This window comes from Sminthopsis crassicaudata, chromosome 1 (genome assembly GCF_048593235.1).
Source record: "Sminthopsis crassicaudata isolate SCR6 chromosome 1, ASM4859323v1, whole genome shotgun sequence".
Lineage (NCBI taxonomy): Eukaryota > Metazoa > Chordata > Mammalia > Dasyuromorphia > Dasyuridae > Sminthopsis > Sminthopsis crassicaudata.
Genome location: NC_133617.1, coordinates 11,688,811 through 11,708,626, shown reverse-complemented (window position 1 = coordinate 11,708,626; position 19,816 = coordinate 11,688,811). Strand labels below are relative to the sequence as shown.

Sequence of the window (19,816 nt, the reverse complement as noted above, 5' to 3'; positions counted from 1 at the left end):
GTATTTGACTTATGCTTTAACGTATGTAACATGTATTGGTCAAACTGCCATCTGGGGGAAGGGGTGGGCAGAAGGAGGGGAAAAATTGGAAGGGAAGGTTCTGCAATTGTCAATGCTGAAAAATTCTGTATATATCTTGTAAATAAAAAGCTATAATAAAAAAAATTAACAAATAAATAATTAATTTAAAAAAAAAAAAAAAAGAAATGTTTTACATGTTTTTCACATATGTAAAAAAATACACAAAGAACTCTGATCAGTACAATGACCATTTGTGATTCCAGGAACCAATAATTAATAAAGTGGGCCTGCAGAATAAGAGACCCATTTTTGAACTTCATGAAAATGAGAATTTTTAAACTTAACTATACATATTTGTCAAAAAGGTTTACTTTTTTTCTTTTTCCTTTTTTTCCGAGAGGGAGGGTGCACATTTGGGGTACGGTGGCAGTGGCAGAAAATAAACACCCAAATTTCCTGAAATGTTCAATATGTGAGCAGAATTCGGGGTAACACTGTACCCAACAATAGCAACATCATATAATAATCATCTAGAAGTGACTTAGCTCTTCTCAGAAATACAATGATTCAAGATAATTCCAAGAGACTCATGATGAAAAATGCTAACCATGGGCAGAAAGAAACTATGGAGTCTGATTGTAGATTGGTACAGAACAGGCCTTTGTAGTAAGGGGCTGCTGTGTAGACCACACCAATGGCTGTGACCAAATGCAGTCACGAGGCCTTCAGAAAGAAGATGGCTGCTTCCTAACATGATGTCTGGGGGGTAGGAGCCACCTCTGACCCTTTGGCCCCAGTGAGGGCTCATCTCCTACTAAAAAGCCCACAGACTCTTCTAAGTAGCCTCTTCTGGACCCCATCTGTTCTTCTTCAAGTCTTCTTTCTAACCTTTTGTGTCTGGTTAAAGAGGAGGCAGTCTCTAAGGGTTTTGTTTTCCTTCTAGCTAAAAAGTGCTAGGTAACCTAGACAGAACACAGTGACAAAACTGACTGAAAGTCACGGGGAGGAGACAAGGAAAGGAGGCTGAAAAATGGGAGGCAACAATCACAACTAGGAGCTTCCGTTCCGTCCCACCCTCAGACCAGGCTGTCCTCCAGAACTTCTCAGTTCTAGGGCTCAATAAAAGGGCCTCCCAGACTGCTCAGCAGTTAAGGGTCCTCCCTGCAACATCATATTCCATTGACTTGTGTGCATTCATGCATGTGTGTAAAATATTTAACCAGTAGATCTTCCCGTAACACTCTCACCCTTCCCAGAAGACAACTACTGAACACTGTACATGCTTTCAGACTTTTCCAAGCTATTTATTCATCAGCTGTCTGATATTCCTTCTTCTTCTTGTTCTTGTCTTTAAAAAAAATCATTTTTTGTTACATGGGACGGTTCCCCAGGGAGGGGGACAAATGATGGGGAAAAACATGCTAGTACAAAACAAAAAAGAAAGTTCTCAATAAACCTTACTTAAGGAAAACTACTTCTCTGGGTCCATGTTGTTCTTTCCCCTCCCTGCCTCCTGCAGAACACAGATGCGTTGGGAGCAGGGTGTGTGTCTCTGCCTTTTATCTCTGCATCCTCAGGCCTGGCAAAGTTCCCAGCATATCAGTAGGCACTTAGGACCCTTGGCTCTGCCGAGTGGGGAGATGGGGGTGCTGTCAGTGCTTCCTGAAAGGACGGTCCCTGAGGTCAAAGCCCATCACTCCCACAGCCTGGGGATGGGGATTCAGGGACCAGGGGCACCTCATTTCTGTAATGCTGGGCACAAGGACCCTGGGAGAAAGGGAGAACATGAACAGGATCACAAGCCTTATTTTACAGTCTGAAGGTTCTGCCTTCTGATAATTATACTTCTTTCTCCCCAGAACTGTTGTGAGCAAAGGGCTTTATAAAAAATATATATATATAAATAAATATATATGTATATATGTATGTGTGTATGTATTTTTGTTGATAGGGTTTGTTTCTGTATCATTTACAACACTTCTGGCCAGCAGGGTGGCACAGTGGATAGCATGCCAGTCCTGCAGTTAGGAAGACTCATCCATCCTCAGACCCTTATTGGCTGTGTGACACTGGGCAAGTCACTTCATCCTGTTGGCCTCAGTTTCCTCATCAGTAAAATGGGCAAGCCATCCCTATATCTTTGCCAAGAAAACCCTAAATGCACTAAGAGAGTCAGACATGAGTGAAACCACCGAACACCACTTCCACTGCCTTCCAGAGCCAGCTCTTATAACCAAGAATAACTTCCCCTAACCCCAAGGGCCTATTATTTCTGGGCTGCCCCACCTCACAGCCTACCCTCAAAAGTGCCCTCACCACAGCCTGAAGGACCCCCCTCCCCCCTTCAAGTTTGATTCTTGTGACAGAGGAATCAACTATGAGATGCCCTCTGAGATAGGGCATGAGAGAACATTTCCAAGACATAAACAAGCCCCTGGGAAGCAGGCGACATTTGCAACATGACTGTGACTCTGTGGATCATCTGCTGCAGGCGCGCTGCCCCGAGGACCTCCCAGAAGTCCCCAAGTCTCTCCACTGGCCTACCAGCTGAGCTCAGCTCCGGGAACTGCTGGACAGCAAGGACTAGCAGACTTTTGTCTCTTACTCCCCAGTGCTTAACACATAGTAAATGTTTCATAATGACTTTTCATTCATTCACTCTCACTCCTGGAGTTCAGAAATCGCGCCTGCTATCTCTTACCTGGCACAAGCCCCAGGCTCCTGCAGCAGCAGCTGAGGAAGGCTGCTCCTGGCCTTCCGCCAATCTCTCCGGGGGGGCTCTCCCAGCGCTCGCCGCCGCCTCCTGCTTCTGCTGCTTACAGAAGGACTTCTGCTCCCCTCTCCCCACAGCACTCTCTTTCTCAAGCACTCCTGTAGCCACGGCGTCTCTGGCTGGGCAGTCTGCAGCCAGGCCACAACATCTCGACTCTTCCCCATCGTCCGTGGGGTCAGCATCTCGAGAGCAATTTTCCACATGAGTCCTCTGTGGCTCTAAAGGCAAAGTCCGTAACAAGGAGCTTGAAGCCTCGCCTTTCGCATCTGGAGTCACACTTGGCTCAAACTCCACGGAAAGCTCCGGGGAGACGCTTACTGGAAGTTCCGTGTACAACTCCTGGGCCCCTGCAGACATGGAGGCATCGAGAGAGACTGGCTGCGTCTCCACGCCAGATGACAGCATGAGGGCGGCTGAGAATGCTGGGGTCCAGTTTACCGATGCAGATGGTTCACCCTAGCACAGACCAAAAAGTTAAGATGCAGACAGTTAAATGATGAAGATAATAAATCCCCACATTGTCATTAATCATACCCACCACCGTTAGCAAGCCTTAGAATTTCCTGAGAGTGAGTAAGTACCACATAAGTTACGAGATGAAGGAGGGCAGCTGGCGGAGCTCAAGCCAAACGCCTTTTCTCCTCCTTCAACAGGAAGGCCAACAAACACAGAAAAGGGCATCACCATGGAAAGGAATCTTGGAGATGATTAAGGCACCTGTTCAAGGTTACACAAATCCTGCACATAGGCCACAAAATTTGAACTCTCCACTTCTGAGTACATTCCAGCCCCCCACCACAGCTGCTGCCATCTTGGGTGGGGCTCAGGGGTGTAACCTATGTGGCAGTATCTTTTATATGGCACCTTAAGATTTACAAAACATTTTACAGGTATCATCTCACCTGACCCTCCCAATAGTCCTTTTTTTTCCCCCTGAGGCAATTGTGGCTAAGTGACTTGCCCAGGGTCACCCAGCTAGGAAGCATTAAGTGTCTTGAACTCAGGTCCTCCTGACAAAGTAGAAGACTGCTTCCTCCCGGGTCATGGTAGAAAGGAGTTTTTTGCAGCACAGACAGAGCCGGTCATCAGGATCAAGAAGGCCTAGATGGAAATTGTCCCTTTGATGTGTCCCCGTCATAAGTTGCCAAATGGGGATTATACTCATCTGTAGTCCCTATCTCACAGCTCTAATGAGATGCCCTGAAGTGAATTTCAAACTTTAAAGCAAACTTTAATTGATTTACTGGTTGGCCGAACTGATGTTATCGATTATGGAGATAAGGAAACTTCCTCTACCAACATAACATGCAGCCATGTAGCCTTCCAGCCCTTCGAGGAAAAATGGTTTGTCCACACTCAGAACTGGACCCTAGAGCCTTCTCTCCACTCTACCGCACTTCCCTGGTCCCTTCCAAGCCCTTATTTTCTGTGATTCTATAAAAATCACCTACGACTACATCAAGGGCTATCACACAAAAAAGGGATGTGAATGTTGGACAATTCCAAAATTTCATTCAGAAACTAAAGCCATCATTATCACATAGAAAATACTCTAAATCACTGTTGACTAGAGAAATGCAAATTAAGGCCATTTTGGTACCACTACACAGTTCTCAGATTGGCTATGACAGAACAAGGTAATGACAAATGTTGGAGGGGATGTGGGAAAACTGGGTCACTGATACATTGTTGGTGAAGTTGTGAACTGATCCAATCATTCCTGGAAGCAATTTGGAACTATGGCCAAAGGGGTATCAAACTGTGTACCTCCTTTTGATCCAGCAGTGTCTTCCCAAAGAAATCATTAAAAAGGGAAAAAGACCCACATGTGCAACTTGTAGTGGCAAGAAACAAGAAACGGAGTGGATGCCCATCAGTTGGGGAATGGCTGAATAAGTTATGGTATATGAATGTTATGGAATATTATTGTTCTGTAAGAAATAATCAGCAGGATGATTTTGGAAAGGATTGAAGAAACTTACATGAACTGACGCTGAGGAAAGTGAGAAGAACCAAGAGAATTCTGTACAGAACAACAAGATTATGTGGTGACTGACTATAATGGACGTGGCTCTTTTCAACAATGTGAGGATTCAAGGCAATTCCAACAGACATGGTGGAAAGAGCCATCTGCAGAGACATAACTATAGGGACTGAAGATGAATCACAACCTAGTATTTTTACCTTTGTTTTTATTTTATTTGCTTGTTTTTTTTCTTTTTGACCTGATTTTTCTTGTGCAGCATGATAAACGTAGAAATATGTTTGGAAGAATTGTACATATTTAACCTATATTGGATTGTCTGCTGTCCATGGGAGGGAAAAAAATTTGGAGCACCAAGTTTTGCACAGGTGAATGTTGAAAACTACCTTTATGGGCTTATTTCAAACAGTACCTCTCCACCATTCTTCCATCTGTCATTTCTGAACAGTTTTTAAAGTGTTAAAGCTAATGGGGTAACAAACTGAAATATGATAATAATCTTTCAGGTAGACAAATGCATCCAGTTAGATGAATAAATGGCCAGACAGGCAATAAATGGAAATGAAAATGATGAAAAGAAAAGAAAGGAAGGAAGGAAGGAAGGAAGGAAGGAAGGAAGGAAGGAAGGAAGGAAGGAAGGAAGGAAGGAAGGAAGGAAGGAAGGAAGGAAGGAAGGAAGGAAGGAAGGAAGGAAGGAAGAAAGAAAGAAAGAAAGAAAGAAAGAAAGAAAGAAAGAAAGAAAGAAAGAAAGAAAGAAAGAAAGAAAGAAAGAAAGAAAGAAAGAAAGAAAGAAAGAAAGAAAGAAAGAAAGAAAGAAAGAAAGAAAGAAAGAAAGAAAGAAAGAAAGAAAGAAAGAAAAGAAAAAAAAAAAAAGAAAAAAAGAAAACTACCTTTACTTATATTTGGAAAAATAGTTATTATTTAAAAAGAAAAAAATAGATATACAAATTCATAAAGACAAAAAGTTTGCAAGACTCCTTTAAGAACAGTTTAGTCTATTCATTGACCCCACTTACCTATTGGGGAATGGTTTTTGGCTTAAATAACTTAAATAATTGTATTATTTGTGTGTATGTCTTGGATACTAAGATAACCTCTTTCAAACTATTATCAGGAATCTATATGAAAATTACTGGCTTGTTTGAAATATTAAACTTCTTTCTGAGTTTTTTTGTGAGAGGGAGTTGTTTAAAAAAAGAAAAAAAAAAAATGAATGTTCTCATTAGCACTAAGTTTTAGATCACTATTGTGTTTCCCCCTGTTCCTGGGGAGGAAAACTCTTCCTCAGAGCAGCCTAGCACCTGTCAGCGTTGTGCTGAGGAGGGGAAGGTGGTTGTTTCACTCCTGCCTATCTGTGTGACCTCTTCGCCCACCCCCAGGGCGGGACACAGAGACACAGAGGCCTAGCCTGGGGTGACAGGGCTTTCCTTTGGGGACTTCCAGATACAACTCTAAGCAACATCTGGAATGTCCAAAAGTGGAAAGGGCATCAAAGAGCTGAGCTAAAAGGGGCCAGGGCAAGGCCACACAGGGAGTGTCACAGACAGGATTCAAGGCAGGCCCTCTGCTTCCCCTCAACAGTTGCTCTAGCCAGAATACTGATACAAAATAATGACATACTCATTACGAGCAAGGAGGATTCTGACCAGAATTGCAAGCCCAGTTCAATAGGAATGTCCACTTGAGATGTGGTAAAGGGGATTCATGTTTAAGGCTGGGTATCAGACTAGGTGATAAGTCAATCAGTGTTGCGTTGACCATGATTCAGTTACTGGACTAAGAGCAGGGGATGCAGATAAAAAATTACAAAGACTAGCTAGACTGCCTAAAGAACCACAAACAGAGGTTTGTAACACCGGGCAGGTGAGAATAACACAAAACACCCCAAAGAAAAGAAGGGCAAGAAAGTAAAATGACTGTCTGATGAAGCTTTATGAAGAGCTGAGGAAAACAGGAAAAACAAAAGGGAGAGAAGGGAAAGATATGCCTTGTGGAATACAGATTTGCAGAGAACAGAAAGGAGAGCTTACGATTTTCTAAATGAACAATGCAAAGAAATAGAAGAAAACAACAGAATGAGAAAGACAAGAAATAGCTCTAAGAAAATTACAGATGCTAAGAGAATGATTCAGGCAAAAATGGGCAAGAAAAAAGACAAAAACGAGAGGATCTTTTCTAAAAGTCAAAGAAATTAAGAAGAATACATCAAAAAACTACACAAGAATGATTTTAACATCCCAGATCAATTATGAATCACTTGTCTCTTCTCAACAACACAATGATCCAAGATAATTCCAAAGGACTCACAATGGAAAATGCTATCCACCTCCAGAAAGAGCTGATGGATTCTGAATGCAGAGCAAAAGCAGGCTGTTTTCGCTTTTTCAATCTCTTTCATAGTTTTCTCTTTTTGCCGTTTCTTCTTCAACGTGACTAATATGGAAATGTTTTACATGACTGCATATATATATAAAATCTATTTAAAATTCTTGCCTTTTTAGGGGGTTAAGAGGAGAGAAAGAGTTTTTAACATTTTAATGAATGTTAAAAGTTGTTTTTACACGTAATTGCAAAAAGATAATACTATTAAAAAAAAAGACAGCCAACCTCCTGCAGAAGTTGGCATTTGAGCTGAATCCTGAAGGAAGCCCAGGAACCCTAAGAAGGAAGTGAAAAGGGAAAAGGGATGAAAGGTGGGAGGGACAGCTAGCACAAATGTGTGTGAAGTAGAAGGGGTAAAGCTAGATCCTGGAATACTAGAAGGGAGGGGGTGTACTCTGAATGCCAGGGAGTGGCTGCAGTGGCAGTAACTAGTGCCTTTGAACTCCAAGCAGAACTGGGATCTTGCCACGGCAGGGTAAAGCCACCTTCAGACTCTGATACCACTCAGCCTCTCCAGCCTCCCTTCTACAACCTGGAAAAGGGGACACACACACACACACACACACACACACACACACACACACACACACACACACACACACACACACACACACAGTCTCCTAGACAGTGTCTGCCTGTATTCCTCATCTCCTTCCCTACGACTTGTGAAACAGTCTGAGCAACTGCCCAACAGAGCACACAAGGCCTCTGAGGCCATAAAGCAACAAGCCAGTTAGCCTCTAGATGGACCTTGCCGCTAGTGATCTAGACTCAGTGACGCCTTCCCCTGGACCCTAGAAATGGCTTTCCTTCTATCCCAATATCCCTTCAGCAAAATTCAGGTTTTATGGTACATGATCCTCAGGATCCAATACAGAAGTGGGTTATGGTCTTCAGAAACCCAATAATCTTTTCTGTTACAGCTTGTACCAAGCTTCCCATCCACTCTCTTCTTTTCCAACCTGCATAATCTTGGGTCAGAAGCTATACCTAAACCTCTGCATCTATAAAATGAGGAGGCTGGTGAAGGATTCTGGGAAGGTATTGGAATAGGTCAGTAAGTTTCAAGTTCTCTAGATTTCGCCCATAAACAGAACAAATTTGCACCTCAGGGCAAACAGAAACTGGTGAAAAATCAAAAAGACTTGGGCAGAACAGAGGTCCTCCTGGCATAAACCAAGAAAATCCTAAAAAACACCAGGGGCCAAGGATTAACCCATGTTATGTGTAAATACTTCCAAGCAAGCTTGGGAGAAATACCCATTGGGGAGCCCTGAGGCTAGCTTGGCTTGGCTGGAGCCTCAGCAGGAAACACAGAAAAACTTTATCTCCAGAACTGGTATGGAGTAGTGGGGGAAGAAAGTCCGGGAAGATTTGGGGAACTTTAATCAGGAACACTGGGCCCAGCTGTGCTGCAGAGACATGGCCCTGGGAGAGAAGGAACCAGAACATCAGGAGTGCAGAAGCAATGGGATAGGAACACCAGCACTTGAAGGAGGATGCAGTTCTTGGTTAGGGTTCAGTTAGATGGGAGAGCTGAGGTGAAACTAGAGGCTACATTCCCATTTTAAAAAATTAACTGACAAAGAATGAAGACTCCAAACATAAAAAGTTACTATGGAAATAGAGGAGACTGGGGTTATATTCAGAGGACATTGAGGTAAAAAAAGCTTCTACCCCAAAAAGTAATGTTTAAACAATTACTAGTCCATAGAGAATTTACAGAACTAAAAAATTATTTAAAAATCAAATGATATTTTTAAAAATATCAAATAAATAAATGCCACCCAAGAAAAATAAGATTATGAAAAAGTTAACGAACTAGAAAAGGAATACATAGTAGTCTTAAAGACAAAAATAACTCTTTGAAAATTAGAACTGAACAAGGGGAAGCCAGTGAAGGCATAAGAGAGTTAAGAAATAACAAAACAGATTATAAAGAATGAAAAAATACAATAGAATGTGAACTACCTTATCAAAAAGAGGATATAAGAATAATTGGACTATTATTATTCTTATTATATTATTGTTATTATTTACTATCTGAAAGCTGTAACCAAAAAAAAAAAAAAAAAAAAACCACACACAATGCGAGAAATAAACCAAGAAAATTATCCTGGAGTGATAGAACACAAAAGGAAAGTAGAAATAGAAAAAGTCCACCCATCACCACCTCAAAAAGATCCTTTGTGGAAGACACATAGGAATATTATTGCTAAATTTCAAAAACCCCTGATCAAGGAAAAAATTTTACAAGAAACAAGAAAAAAACAATTCAAAGATGCTGGAAGTACAATTAGAATTACACAGGATTTATCAACAGCTGCACTAAAAGACCACAGGATCTGGAATCACATATACTGGCAATCAAAAGAACTAGACCTGTGGCCAAAAATATCATGTCCAGGAAAACGATCCATGATATTGAATGAAAAAAACGAACATTCAACGAATTTGCAGATTTTCAGGACTTTCTTTCAACCAAATCCAAAGTTAATAGAAAATTTAACATATAAGAGCCAATGCCAAAGATCAATTTCAAGGAACTTAACATGGACAAATTGTTTTTATTTTATTTTTTACATGGAAATGTATGCCATATGTTTAAGATTGACATTAGCAATTGAGTAGCTCGAAACAAAGGTTGGAGCAGAGTTAAGATAAAAAGAATAATTATGTTATACAAATGAGGTACAGAGGAAGAATAGACATAGAGATACTAGAGGGAGAGGAGGGCCACTCACATTGGGAATGGATTAAACAGGCAACACGACACATATACCATGAAGGGTATAGCACTCTCCAAAATTTGTAAAGAAATAATGGGGGAGCCATGGGTGGAGGGGGAAGCAAAGGGTAGGCGAAGACAAGGCAAGTTAATGAACAGAATTAAAGCAGTGTTAGCAGGAATAGGAAAAATATGTTGGGGGTAGAGGGGGAGGGGTGTGTCTCTATGTATATATCTATATATGTATAGATAAATATATCCTTGCTTAACTGTAGCCTGCTTGGGGGAAGTGGAGGGATGAAAAGAGAAAAAAAGAAAAGTAAAAGAAGTACTCAGAGAACAAAGGAATAACCTACAAAGAAGTAAAGAAAAGATAGACATTTTTTCTATTTTATATACTTTCTTGAACTGGCAACATTGTTATAATTCTGAATCCACCCCATGTTCTGCTGAGAACATGACAATGTGTTTTGGTTTTGTTTTGTTTTCCTTTCCTTTTCTAAATTAAAATAAAAAAGATATAAAAAGAAAACTAATAATAAAAAAGAAAATACAATTAAAAAATAAATTAAATAGAGGGGGCTGCAAGCTCTTCCAGGACTGGGTCTAAACCTATGATCCCGCTTAACTTCATTCTCGGTTGTTAAATTGCATGATCTCTTCTTTCTCAACTCTGTGAAGCCCTTCAGGATCCCTTCCTGAGCAGGGGTGGCAGTTAGCCAGGACAAAGAGGCCTCAAACTATGGGGAAAGCCAAAAATGGATATCTACCTTAAAGGATGAGGGAGAAGGGGACTGGAAAGGAAAAGAGCTGTTGCTTTGTACTCAGGAGGGAAACCAGGGAGAAGTCAAGCACTTCCTCCTCTTCTTCTTAGTGCTCCACTGTCCCAAAAACTTGCCCACCTACCAGGGCAGTGCACTGTGCTAGATTCCTTCCCTTCCTCTGGTGGGGGAGGTGGGGGGTGGGAGAACTCACCTTTTCTGCTTCTGACTCCTTGTGGGAATTTTTTCCAGGAACTAGGGGGAGGGAGTTTGTTTGAAGGCCTTCACTCCATAGGGCCCCAAATCCTGGCCATGGCTCCTGTCCCCACTCTCACTTCCTTTCCCCCTGGTCTTATCCTGGGCCAGTCTGGTCCCTTTCTGGGCCTCCATTTCCCTCTCTGTAAACCAAGAAGGCTAATTAAGAGCCCTCTAGCTCTACATGTGGGATCCTTTGGCCTGCTCTCTCCTCTTTCTGCTCATGCACTACAAAGTTCCTTCATCTGATGGCTCCCTTTCTCCCTCTAAGCTTTAACCCTCATATGGTGAAACTGTTCATCCAGGTCAGGTCTCCAGCACCTCGAGCGCAACCGGGAGCCTTCGGGCGCAGCTCGTGCAATGGGCAGAGCACTGGCTGGGCCTAGAGTCAGAGGCCCCGAACCCACTGGGCTTCAACCACTTTGGTTGTAATAACATTAAGCTGGGACTATAAGCAAGCCTAACCAGATTAATCATTGACTTCAGGCTAAGATGCTAAGAGGCAGGTCCTATGACAAATAATATCAGGAGAGAGAAGAAGCGGAAAACGCAAAGAAACCTGTGGTGATGGCCCAACTGTACAGCCGGCGATAAGGGACACCAGGTTCCTGGATCTCTGACGGATTCCCAAGCCAATTTAAGGCTAACCACTATGGCGGCTAGAAAAAGGTCCTGTTCAATCGTGTAACCACAGACTCAAAATTGGAAGGGAAAATTAGAGGGTACCAAGTGCAGCCCAGGCCAAACCAGGAATCCTTCAGCGCTCCAGATTCAAGGTCTTGCAGTGTGGGGAGGAGCCCCCTGCCCCAGGCAGCCCATTCCACTGTGGGCCCGCCGTGATGGCTGCCAAGGTTTTTTCTGGCATTAAACCTGGGGTTAAAAAGGGTACAATGCCTTCTTTTAAATTTTCTTTTAAAAATAGGTAAGATAAAAATAGTTTGGGCACATAAAGGGATCAGTTTCAGTTACCTGGAAAACTGGCTGAAATGGAGCACACTTCATTACCCAAAGAGATCAGAAAAATCTGTTATTCCTTCAATGCCTGAAATAGCAAGGACATCTCTGGTTCCTTCTCCTTCCCACCCCACAAGAGCCCCTGAGACGCATCCTTTATGATGTCATCTCCAGGCATTTTCACCCGGTCACTGCCCATCTGAGCTTGATATCCAACAAGATGAGTCTGCCCTGGTCTGCGACACTAAGAAGTGGGCTTCGGATTTAAGGTCACCTCGCCCAACCCCAACCCTTCTCCATTTTACAACGAGGGAACTAGAGCCTGATGAGTTAATTGCTATTGTTATTTGGTCAAAGTTTATTCCCCATTCTGCTTTCTCTTCCTATTCATAATCAATCAATAAACTCCTCCCAGAAGCTTCCATGAATTTGTTCTAAAAAGCACAGTATATAAATGCAGACTTTCTAACTCATATTTATAAAGTACTTAAAAATGTTTACACAATACTTTTTCTTCAACATCCTCAGAGTACTGGATGGGAATGTAATATAAACAGAGACTCCATGAATTTAAATGATACCCAAAGCCACACAACTAATATCAGAGGCCAGCCTCGCACCCGGAGCTCCTGTCTCGCACTATTACTATGTCATGTTCCACAAATGTCTTTTGGTGTAGACAGCTTAAGGAAACTTAGTGATTACCGAAAAATGCCAAGAAAATGACTTAGGGAAAATAATTTCTTTGTCTGTACTGTCCAATGTAAGGAATGTGATTGGCCAAGTCAGAATTTGAAAATATTTACCCGACAGACTTTCAGAATTGAGAGGGGCCTGAGAACAGGGCATATAGGAACTGCTAGAGATTTAGAACATGGAACATCAGAAGCGGGAGGGGCCTGAGAACAGGGCATATAGGAACTGCTAGAGATTTAGAACATGGAACATCAGAAGCGGGAGGGGCCTGAGAACAGGGCATATAGGAACTGCTAGAGATTTAGAACATGGAACATCAGAAGCGGGAGGGGCCTGAGAACAGGGGATGTCAAAGCTGGGAAGGGGCTGAGAACATGGAATGCAGAGCCTGAGAACAGGGGATGTGGAGGCTGGGAGGGGTTTTAAAGATGGCCTAGTCCCCCCCCCCCCATCTTACTAATGAAATCCAGTGACTTAGTCAATAGGATAGAGGTAAGGGAGAAGCGGGGAAGGTCACAGGATGACATGATCTCTGATGTCCTTTCTACCTCTATGACTGGTGGCTTCTGAACTGCGCTTGTGTACTTTCCAGTCCCTGTAAAATCCCATTTGTATGTTCCCTTTCCATTAGTCTATTATATCTCCAATTCAACCAAATGCAGTCCAGCCCCTCCTGTGTACCAGCCCCCCTATATATGAGGATAAAATCAGTCTCTTCTCTCAAAGACCTGCTTGAGACCCAGAACAGGGCAGGTGTGAATCCCACGACAGTCCATGGGACCCGTGACCAAGCCTGTATTCCTCAGAGCCACAGCCCTTTTCCAATCACGGTGCCAGATGAGAGCCCGTGTTGTCACGGCTCCTAACCACCCCCTCTAGCTCTGTCCCTGCCCAGCATTTCACCTCCAATACTTTCTCTCCTCCTCTAGGAATCACTCTTTCCCTTCAGAAGTTAAGGATGATCAGGCATGTTTTCTGCAGGAAGCTTTCCCACCCTCCCCAGACGACAGTACCCTGCTTCCTACTCCCCCATTATCTTATGCCAATGTATGTATACTTTATGGGCAGCTAAGTGACTCAGTGCATAGAGTGAGTGCCATACCTGGAGTCAGGAAGACTCACATTCCTGAGTTCAAATCCAGCCTCAGACACTTACTAGCTGAGTGATCTTGAGCAAGTCATTTGACCCCGTTTGCCTCAGTTTCCCCATCTATAAAATGATATCAAGGAGATGGCAAACTGCTCCAGTGTCTGTCAAAAAAAACCCAAACAGGGTGAGAGTCAGATGTGATTGAAATGTCCAAATAACAATAAAACTACGCGCCTCTCTAAATTCACTTCTAAACAAAAAGAGCTTATTATGTAGCAGAAGTGATAAGACATGTCCACAAAGGCAATGCACCTTTGCAAACTAGCACATTTAAGGAGTACAAAATGATCCGAGATCAATGAGACACAGAAGATGCTTCCAATTATTGGCCCTCCCCCATTTTTCCTATTTACTTTCTACTTATTACTTAATAAAGCCCCATGTGAACGACATTCCACTCTGTGACTCCCTGATCACCCAGCAAACACCCAGGCAGCTCCCCTCAGTGACTGGGGCTCCCCCTCACTAGAGTGAGCTCCCGACAACGGGAACATATCCTAGTCTGTGGGACTCTCAGCACCTCAAGAGGTGAGAGGCTGGGCCCCAAACAGGCATTTAATAAACACTAGCTGCATGACTCAATGCATCGCAAGCCCCCAGGAGGCTCTTGTCGCCAGAGACTAGTTCTGCTGAGGCCTCGGCTTCTATTCTGACCACTGTTACAGAAAAGGTTCTGGAGCACCCGGCACCAGAAGCGCCTTTCCCTCAGCTGCAGGCAAGAGGGAGGGGAGAAGCAGCTTCTTAGAACCTGGCCTTGGAGTCAGAAACCTCCGGTTGTGTACCCCACAAGCCCCGTTGTCTGGAACCTCTCTGAGCCTCAGGCTTTTCTGTAAAATGGGGTCAATCTTTGGGGTGTCCCCTCGAATGGTTGCCAAAAGGCTCAAACAAGCTAAAGTACACAAAATTTGCAATTAGCAGTTCACCAGAGCCAACATTCTCTCAATGTCTCCCCCCAACCTAGCATAGCCTTGCAACTGCCCTTTTCTTAAAGTTCTTTATCCAGCATTACTTTGTATTATGGGAAGGGAATAAGCATTTATTGAACACCCACTATATACCAGATACTACGCCAGCCGCTTTTACAAACCCAATCTCACTGATGGTTTTCTGTGCAGTTTATGAGATAATACACTCCAGGAGGGTAAGCACCAGGCACGTTCTATTAAACTCTGCATCTTTCCTCGTGTCGGCCATTTAACAGATGTGATCTGGGAAAAGCCAGCATCTTTGTTTCCTCAGAGGTGAAATGACCCTTCAAAGCCTGGTCATTCACTGCCCTGGGGCTCCCTCCACTTTTATTTGATCATAACGAGAGTCACTGGGATTTTATTAACAAATCGCTCTCCTGGAGCCGAGGTTGTGGTGATGGCAACGAGGCTCCAGTCTCTGGATGACAGAGCTGAGCTCCAAGCCCTTCCATCTCAGGCAGCCCTGGTGGAGCTTGCTTACAAGCCCACATCATGTGAGAAGCCAGTGCTTTTCATGGACTTCAGAGGAGAGCTTAATACCAAAAGCTTGGATTTTACACAGCACCTGAGCGCCCAAGGGTCAGACCCGACAAGCAAGGAGCGTTTGCTCGCCCTTGTTCAAGATGTATAAAGATGAGCCCCAAACTCCTGATGTTGGCAGGACAGCCATTACCCCATTTTACAGATGCAAGCTTTAGAAACTACAATAAGAAATGTTACAAATCTGATGAGCTAAGCAAGCCAAGGATGTTGCCTCACACGAGCCATTTTACAAGTGTGTGCTTCTTTGTTCCCTAAAATACTGGCAAGAATTCATATCCTCCCATAGCTACTGTAACAGTGAACAAGCTAAAAGATAACAACGAAAAACAATCAGCAAATGAACTGGCTTTCCATTTAGCTTCAGTTCCACAGGGGGAATCTTGGGCAAAGAAAGTCTATAAGAAAGGGTTCAATTAGAACAGGAGCTCTCTGTGGGCAGGCCCCCATTTTAGCCCAGTGCTCAAAGAACCCGGGTTAGGGCTGCTAAAGCAACCTTGGACTTTTATCCTAAAGGCCTGTGGCCTGCCTGAGCCTGGCTCTCTGGCCCAAAGCAGGAAATGAGGTGAAAAGGGGAAATCAAATTTCACTTGGAATCCTGACTCACAACCAACCTGTTTAAAGTAACTTCTTGTATGAACACATGTGGAACAGGGGTCCGTAAATGTTTTCTATCGAGGACTCCTCAGAATGCTTTTTAAAGCACAAAACCAAGCACAGAATTACGACGAAAATCAGTTACACTGAAATATTTCAAAGACCAAGTTAACAGACCCTAAGTTAAAAAAAGCAGATGTAAGGAAAAATTTATAATTTTACCACTTGCTATTCTGCCCCGCCATCAATAAACTGCTTTCCCTCTCCTTTCCAAGTAGTTTCCTCTCTCCTCCCTCCCCCAAGTCAGTAGTACAAACACCTAGCTAATATGGATTCCTTCCCAAAAAGCATTTTAAATGAGCCAGAGGCAATGAGCTCAATTTATGGAAGGCCTGGCTCAAGTAGCTTCGGATACATAATGCTGCGGTACTATCAAAGGGAATTCTAAATCACAAGTCTGGCAGTGCCCGCAGGAAGGGGACTGACCTGCAAACCCCAAAGAAGGATCCCAAAGAGCCTCCCCGGAAGGAAAGATCATAGTTACAGGAATTCTACAGTACATCCTAGGACTAGGTGCATTCATTGAGACCATTTTTTATAAATCTATAACTTATCCAATCTATGCAAATTTTCATTTTAAGTGATGATATCAATTTACTTTGAAATAAAGAATCCCATCCTAGGGTCTCAATTTTCTTTGCCTTACAGTTAAAAGATTCAACAAGGTGCTCTTCGAAGGACATGAGGAAGGTATTCTTAAATTCAGGGCCTTCCAGCGTTCTTAGTTCCTTCCCAATGGCTCTGTTACGATCCCCAAGATTCTGTCCCCGTTTTTTGGGTGAAAAGAAGTCTGCTTCACTGTGCTCTGTATGTGGAGGCTTTCTAGAATGGATCAAGAGTCCAGACACAGGGGTCAGTCCAGAGCCCCTCGGGTCAGTAGATTTCACTTCCTGCTGCCAGTTAAGGGGGGAGGTATCACATTAGAATCCAGGGGCCCCAAATTCTAAATGCAGGTCTTTCCTACTAGGGGAGGCCAGCCCAAAGCCAGAGCCACTATTTCCAGGTTTGCAGAAACGTACTAAGTAAAGTAAGTGAAGAACCCCAACCCACCCGGCTGGGTCAAGAACGGGAGGGTAAGAAGCCTTCTGTGGGGATCAGAAAAATGTACCCATGTTAAATTTCCACAAAACAAGTCCATGGACAATAAGTCTGTAGGAGGACGAAGTAAAAAGAAAGAACCAATAATGACTACTTAAACACAAGCAGCCCCTTGGATGGTTACTATTAAAAGCTTGGAAAACCAAAAATAAAGATGTCATCCGCCTTTACTGCGCGTCTTTAAGTCTCACAACAGGAGAGTTGGGGACAAAAAGCAAGACAAACCACAATCTGGAGCAGTCACTCCCAGGAGGTTTGTCTTTTAAAGGCCTAATCTCACTCATTTCTGCTCAACGCCCTCCATCCCCCTCCCAGGAAGGGACTTGACTTCCCAAAGCCTCAAACAGAACTGGGAGAAGGTCTTGCTGGCTCTGGGAAGGAAACTCCAATGAGGGGAGCTGGGGACACAAGGGCCGAGTTCTAGGAATATTCTAGAACTCTCCAAAGGAGATGGGCCATCTCCCTCTCGCTGTTTCCCCCAGGAGCAGGGAGCTAAAAGAAGGCAAATGCAGAGGTGGGAGGGTGGTGGCGAGCAAGGGATGCAACTGGACCAGTGGGGACGCAGTGGGAACATGGGGGGGGGGAGCTTTGTTTCACTTCCCCCATGGAGCCGGGTCCATCCTCCCTGGAGCAGACGAGAGAGGTTTGTGCCCTGTCTCCCCGTCCGTTCTTGGATGCCTAAAAAAGGGGCCTTTTCAACCCAAAGAATCCCAGGCTCCTGCACTTGAGCCAAAGAAGGTTCTCTGGGCCAATCCCCTCACTTTACGTGAGGTAACAGGCCAAAAAGGGGCGCATGCCCAAGGTCACCCCTGCCTCCGAGCCCCCCTCCCAGGGAAAAGTCAGCGGAACGGGAGGATGGAAGCCCCTCCTCTGGCTGAGAGATGGCTGGAGGGAGAGGAACCTTCCCCGCCGTCCTAAGGGGGAAGAAAAGGGGCAGCTCCTTCCTCTCAGGGGGAGCCCCTTACAGGCGGGCGCCTCTCTCAGGATGGGGGTCAGGGGGAGGAGGGAAAATGCAGCCTTCCCTCCATCCAGTAACACAGAACCCCCCCCCAGAGCACTGGGCCTGGGAACAGTTTGAGCTCCTTGGGGGGTGGGGGGGGAGAGAACTTGGGGACAGGGAGCAGGACTCCATTCCAGGAGGACGCCTCAGACCACAGGGAGGTGGGGAGAAGGGCCCCTTCTACTTCAGAGGCCTGAGAACTTTGGGAAGAGGCGGGGAGGGGGCTTTCTCTGCTTGGGACTTTGGGGAGGGGGCTTTCCCTGCTTGGGACTGTGGGGAGGGGGCTTTCCCTGCTTGGGACTGTGGGGAGGGGGCTTTCTCGGCTTGGGACTTTGGGGAGGGGGCTTTCTCGGCTTGGGACTTTGGGGAGGGGGCTTTCTCTGCTTGGGACTGTGGGGAGGGGGCTTTCTCTGCTTGGGACTGTGGGGGCTTTCTCGGCTTGGGACTTTGGGGAGGGGGCTTTCTCGGCTTGGGACTGTGGGGAGGGGGCTTTCTCTGCTTGGGACTGTGGGGAGGGGGCTTTCTCGGCTTGGGACTTTGGGGAGGGGGCTTTCTCGGCTTGGGACTGTGGGGAGGGGGCTTTCTCTGCTTGGGACTGTGGGGAGGGGGCTTTCTCTGCTTGGGACTTTGGGGAAGGGGCTTTCTCTGCTTGGGACTGTGGGGAGGGGGCTTTCTCTTTGTGGGAGGTGAGGAAGCTCCCCCACTGGGGATCTGGGAAGGGCTCTCTCCCCACCTGGGCGTCCCCGCAGGGGCTCCGGGGCAGGGAGAGGAAAGCTCTTTGTGGCACTGGGGGGTGGGGAGATTGAGGAAGGTGCCAGGAGCGTGCAGGGAGCAGCTCTCCGCGGGGGTGGGGAAACATAGCCCTCACCAATGGGGGGAGGGGCGAGGAGAGTTGGGGGGTGCGAAGGGAAGATGGGGCTCTGGGTGCGAGTTAGGAGAAGGTTCTAGGAGGCCGCCCAGAGATGGGGATGGAAAGCTCCCTCTCCACTTGGGGGGCAGAGGGCAACCCTGTGGGGGAGGGGCGCTGAAATGCCCGCCTCCCCCCTTCCTTCCCCCCCCCCCCCCCCCCCCCCCCGCCGGGCCAGCTCCAAGGCCAGGGTCTGGGAGGCTTCTCCCAAAGCCAATGCACTCCAGGTCCCAGAAAGGCCGTTCGAATGGGGGGGGGGGGGGCTATCGCGACATGAGTGGCCTCAGTCGGAAGATGGCCGAGGGCGCAAAATGCCGAGCGCGCACCATAACAGGGCGCGCGCGGGAAGGTTCCTGCCCGCCTGTCGCGACACGGTGGCGCCTATCGCGACAGGGCCGGACCCCTCCCCGGGCCCGCGCTGCCCGCGGCGTTTGTCCCCATTCCGCCGCCGTCGCCTGCCCGGCCCCTCCCCTGTCCCGGAGCCGCCGCTACCGCGGCTGCAGCTACTACCTGAGCCGAGCGAGGGAGGGAGCGAGGGAGGGCCGGGCCGCTCTCGCCGCCGCTGCCGCCGCCGTCGCTGCTTCTCTATGGTCGCCCGCACTTCCCCATCCGGGACCCGCAGCTGGCAGACTGGCCGCGCACGCGCACTCGTCCTGCCCCGCGCCAACCACGCGGGCTCTTCCGAGTTCCGCCGCTCCCCCCTCCGGGTCTGCGCAGCTCCGCCCCCGGCCGTTCCCGGAGATGGGCGCCCTCCCTCCGAAGCTCCCGGCGCTTCGCAGCGCGACCCCGCCCCCTCTCGCGTTGCCGCTCCGCACAATTCACTTCACCTCTTTTCTACTTCAGCGCTTGTAGTCTGACTAACCTCCTCACAAAGTCATCCAACGGCAAAGCACACTTAGCACGGGGCCTGGCACGTAGTAGGGGCTTAATAAATGCTGTCTC

General features: G+C 46.0%; 1 protein-coding gene across 3 annotated transcripts in view; it reads right to left on the bottom strand.

Moving 5' to 3' along the window:
• PRR14L (proline rich 14 like) overlaps nt 1-19,511 on the bottom strand; it is a 64,765-nt gene extending 45,254 nt beyond the window's left edge. Inside the window, exons 1-2 of one of the 3 annotated variants that reach the window (XM_074293006.1) lie at nt 19,385-19,511; nt 2,723-3,250 (exon numbers count right to left, since the gene is read on the bottom strand). In XM_074293006.1, coding sequence (XP_074149107.1) covers nt 2,723-3,199 — 477 coding nt within the window. In that variant the 5' untranslated portion in view covers nt 3,200-3,250; nt 19,385-19,511. Of the gene's footprint in view, nt 1-2,722; nt 3,251-11,873; nt 11,964-13,710; nt 13,780-19,384 lie in introns of those variants that run through there. The other 2 variants (XM_074292988.1, XM_074292996.1) reach the window with 2 other exon arrangements.
• Nucleotides 19,512-19,816: the final 305 nt, after the last annotated feature.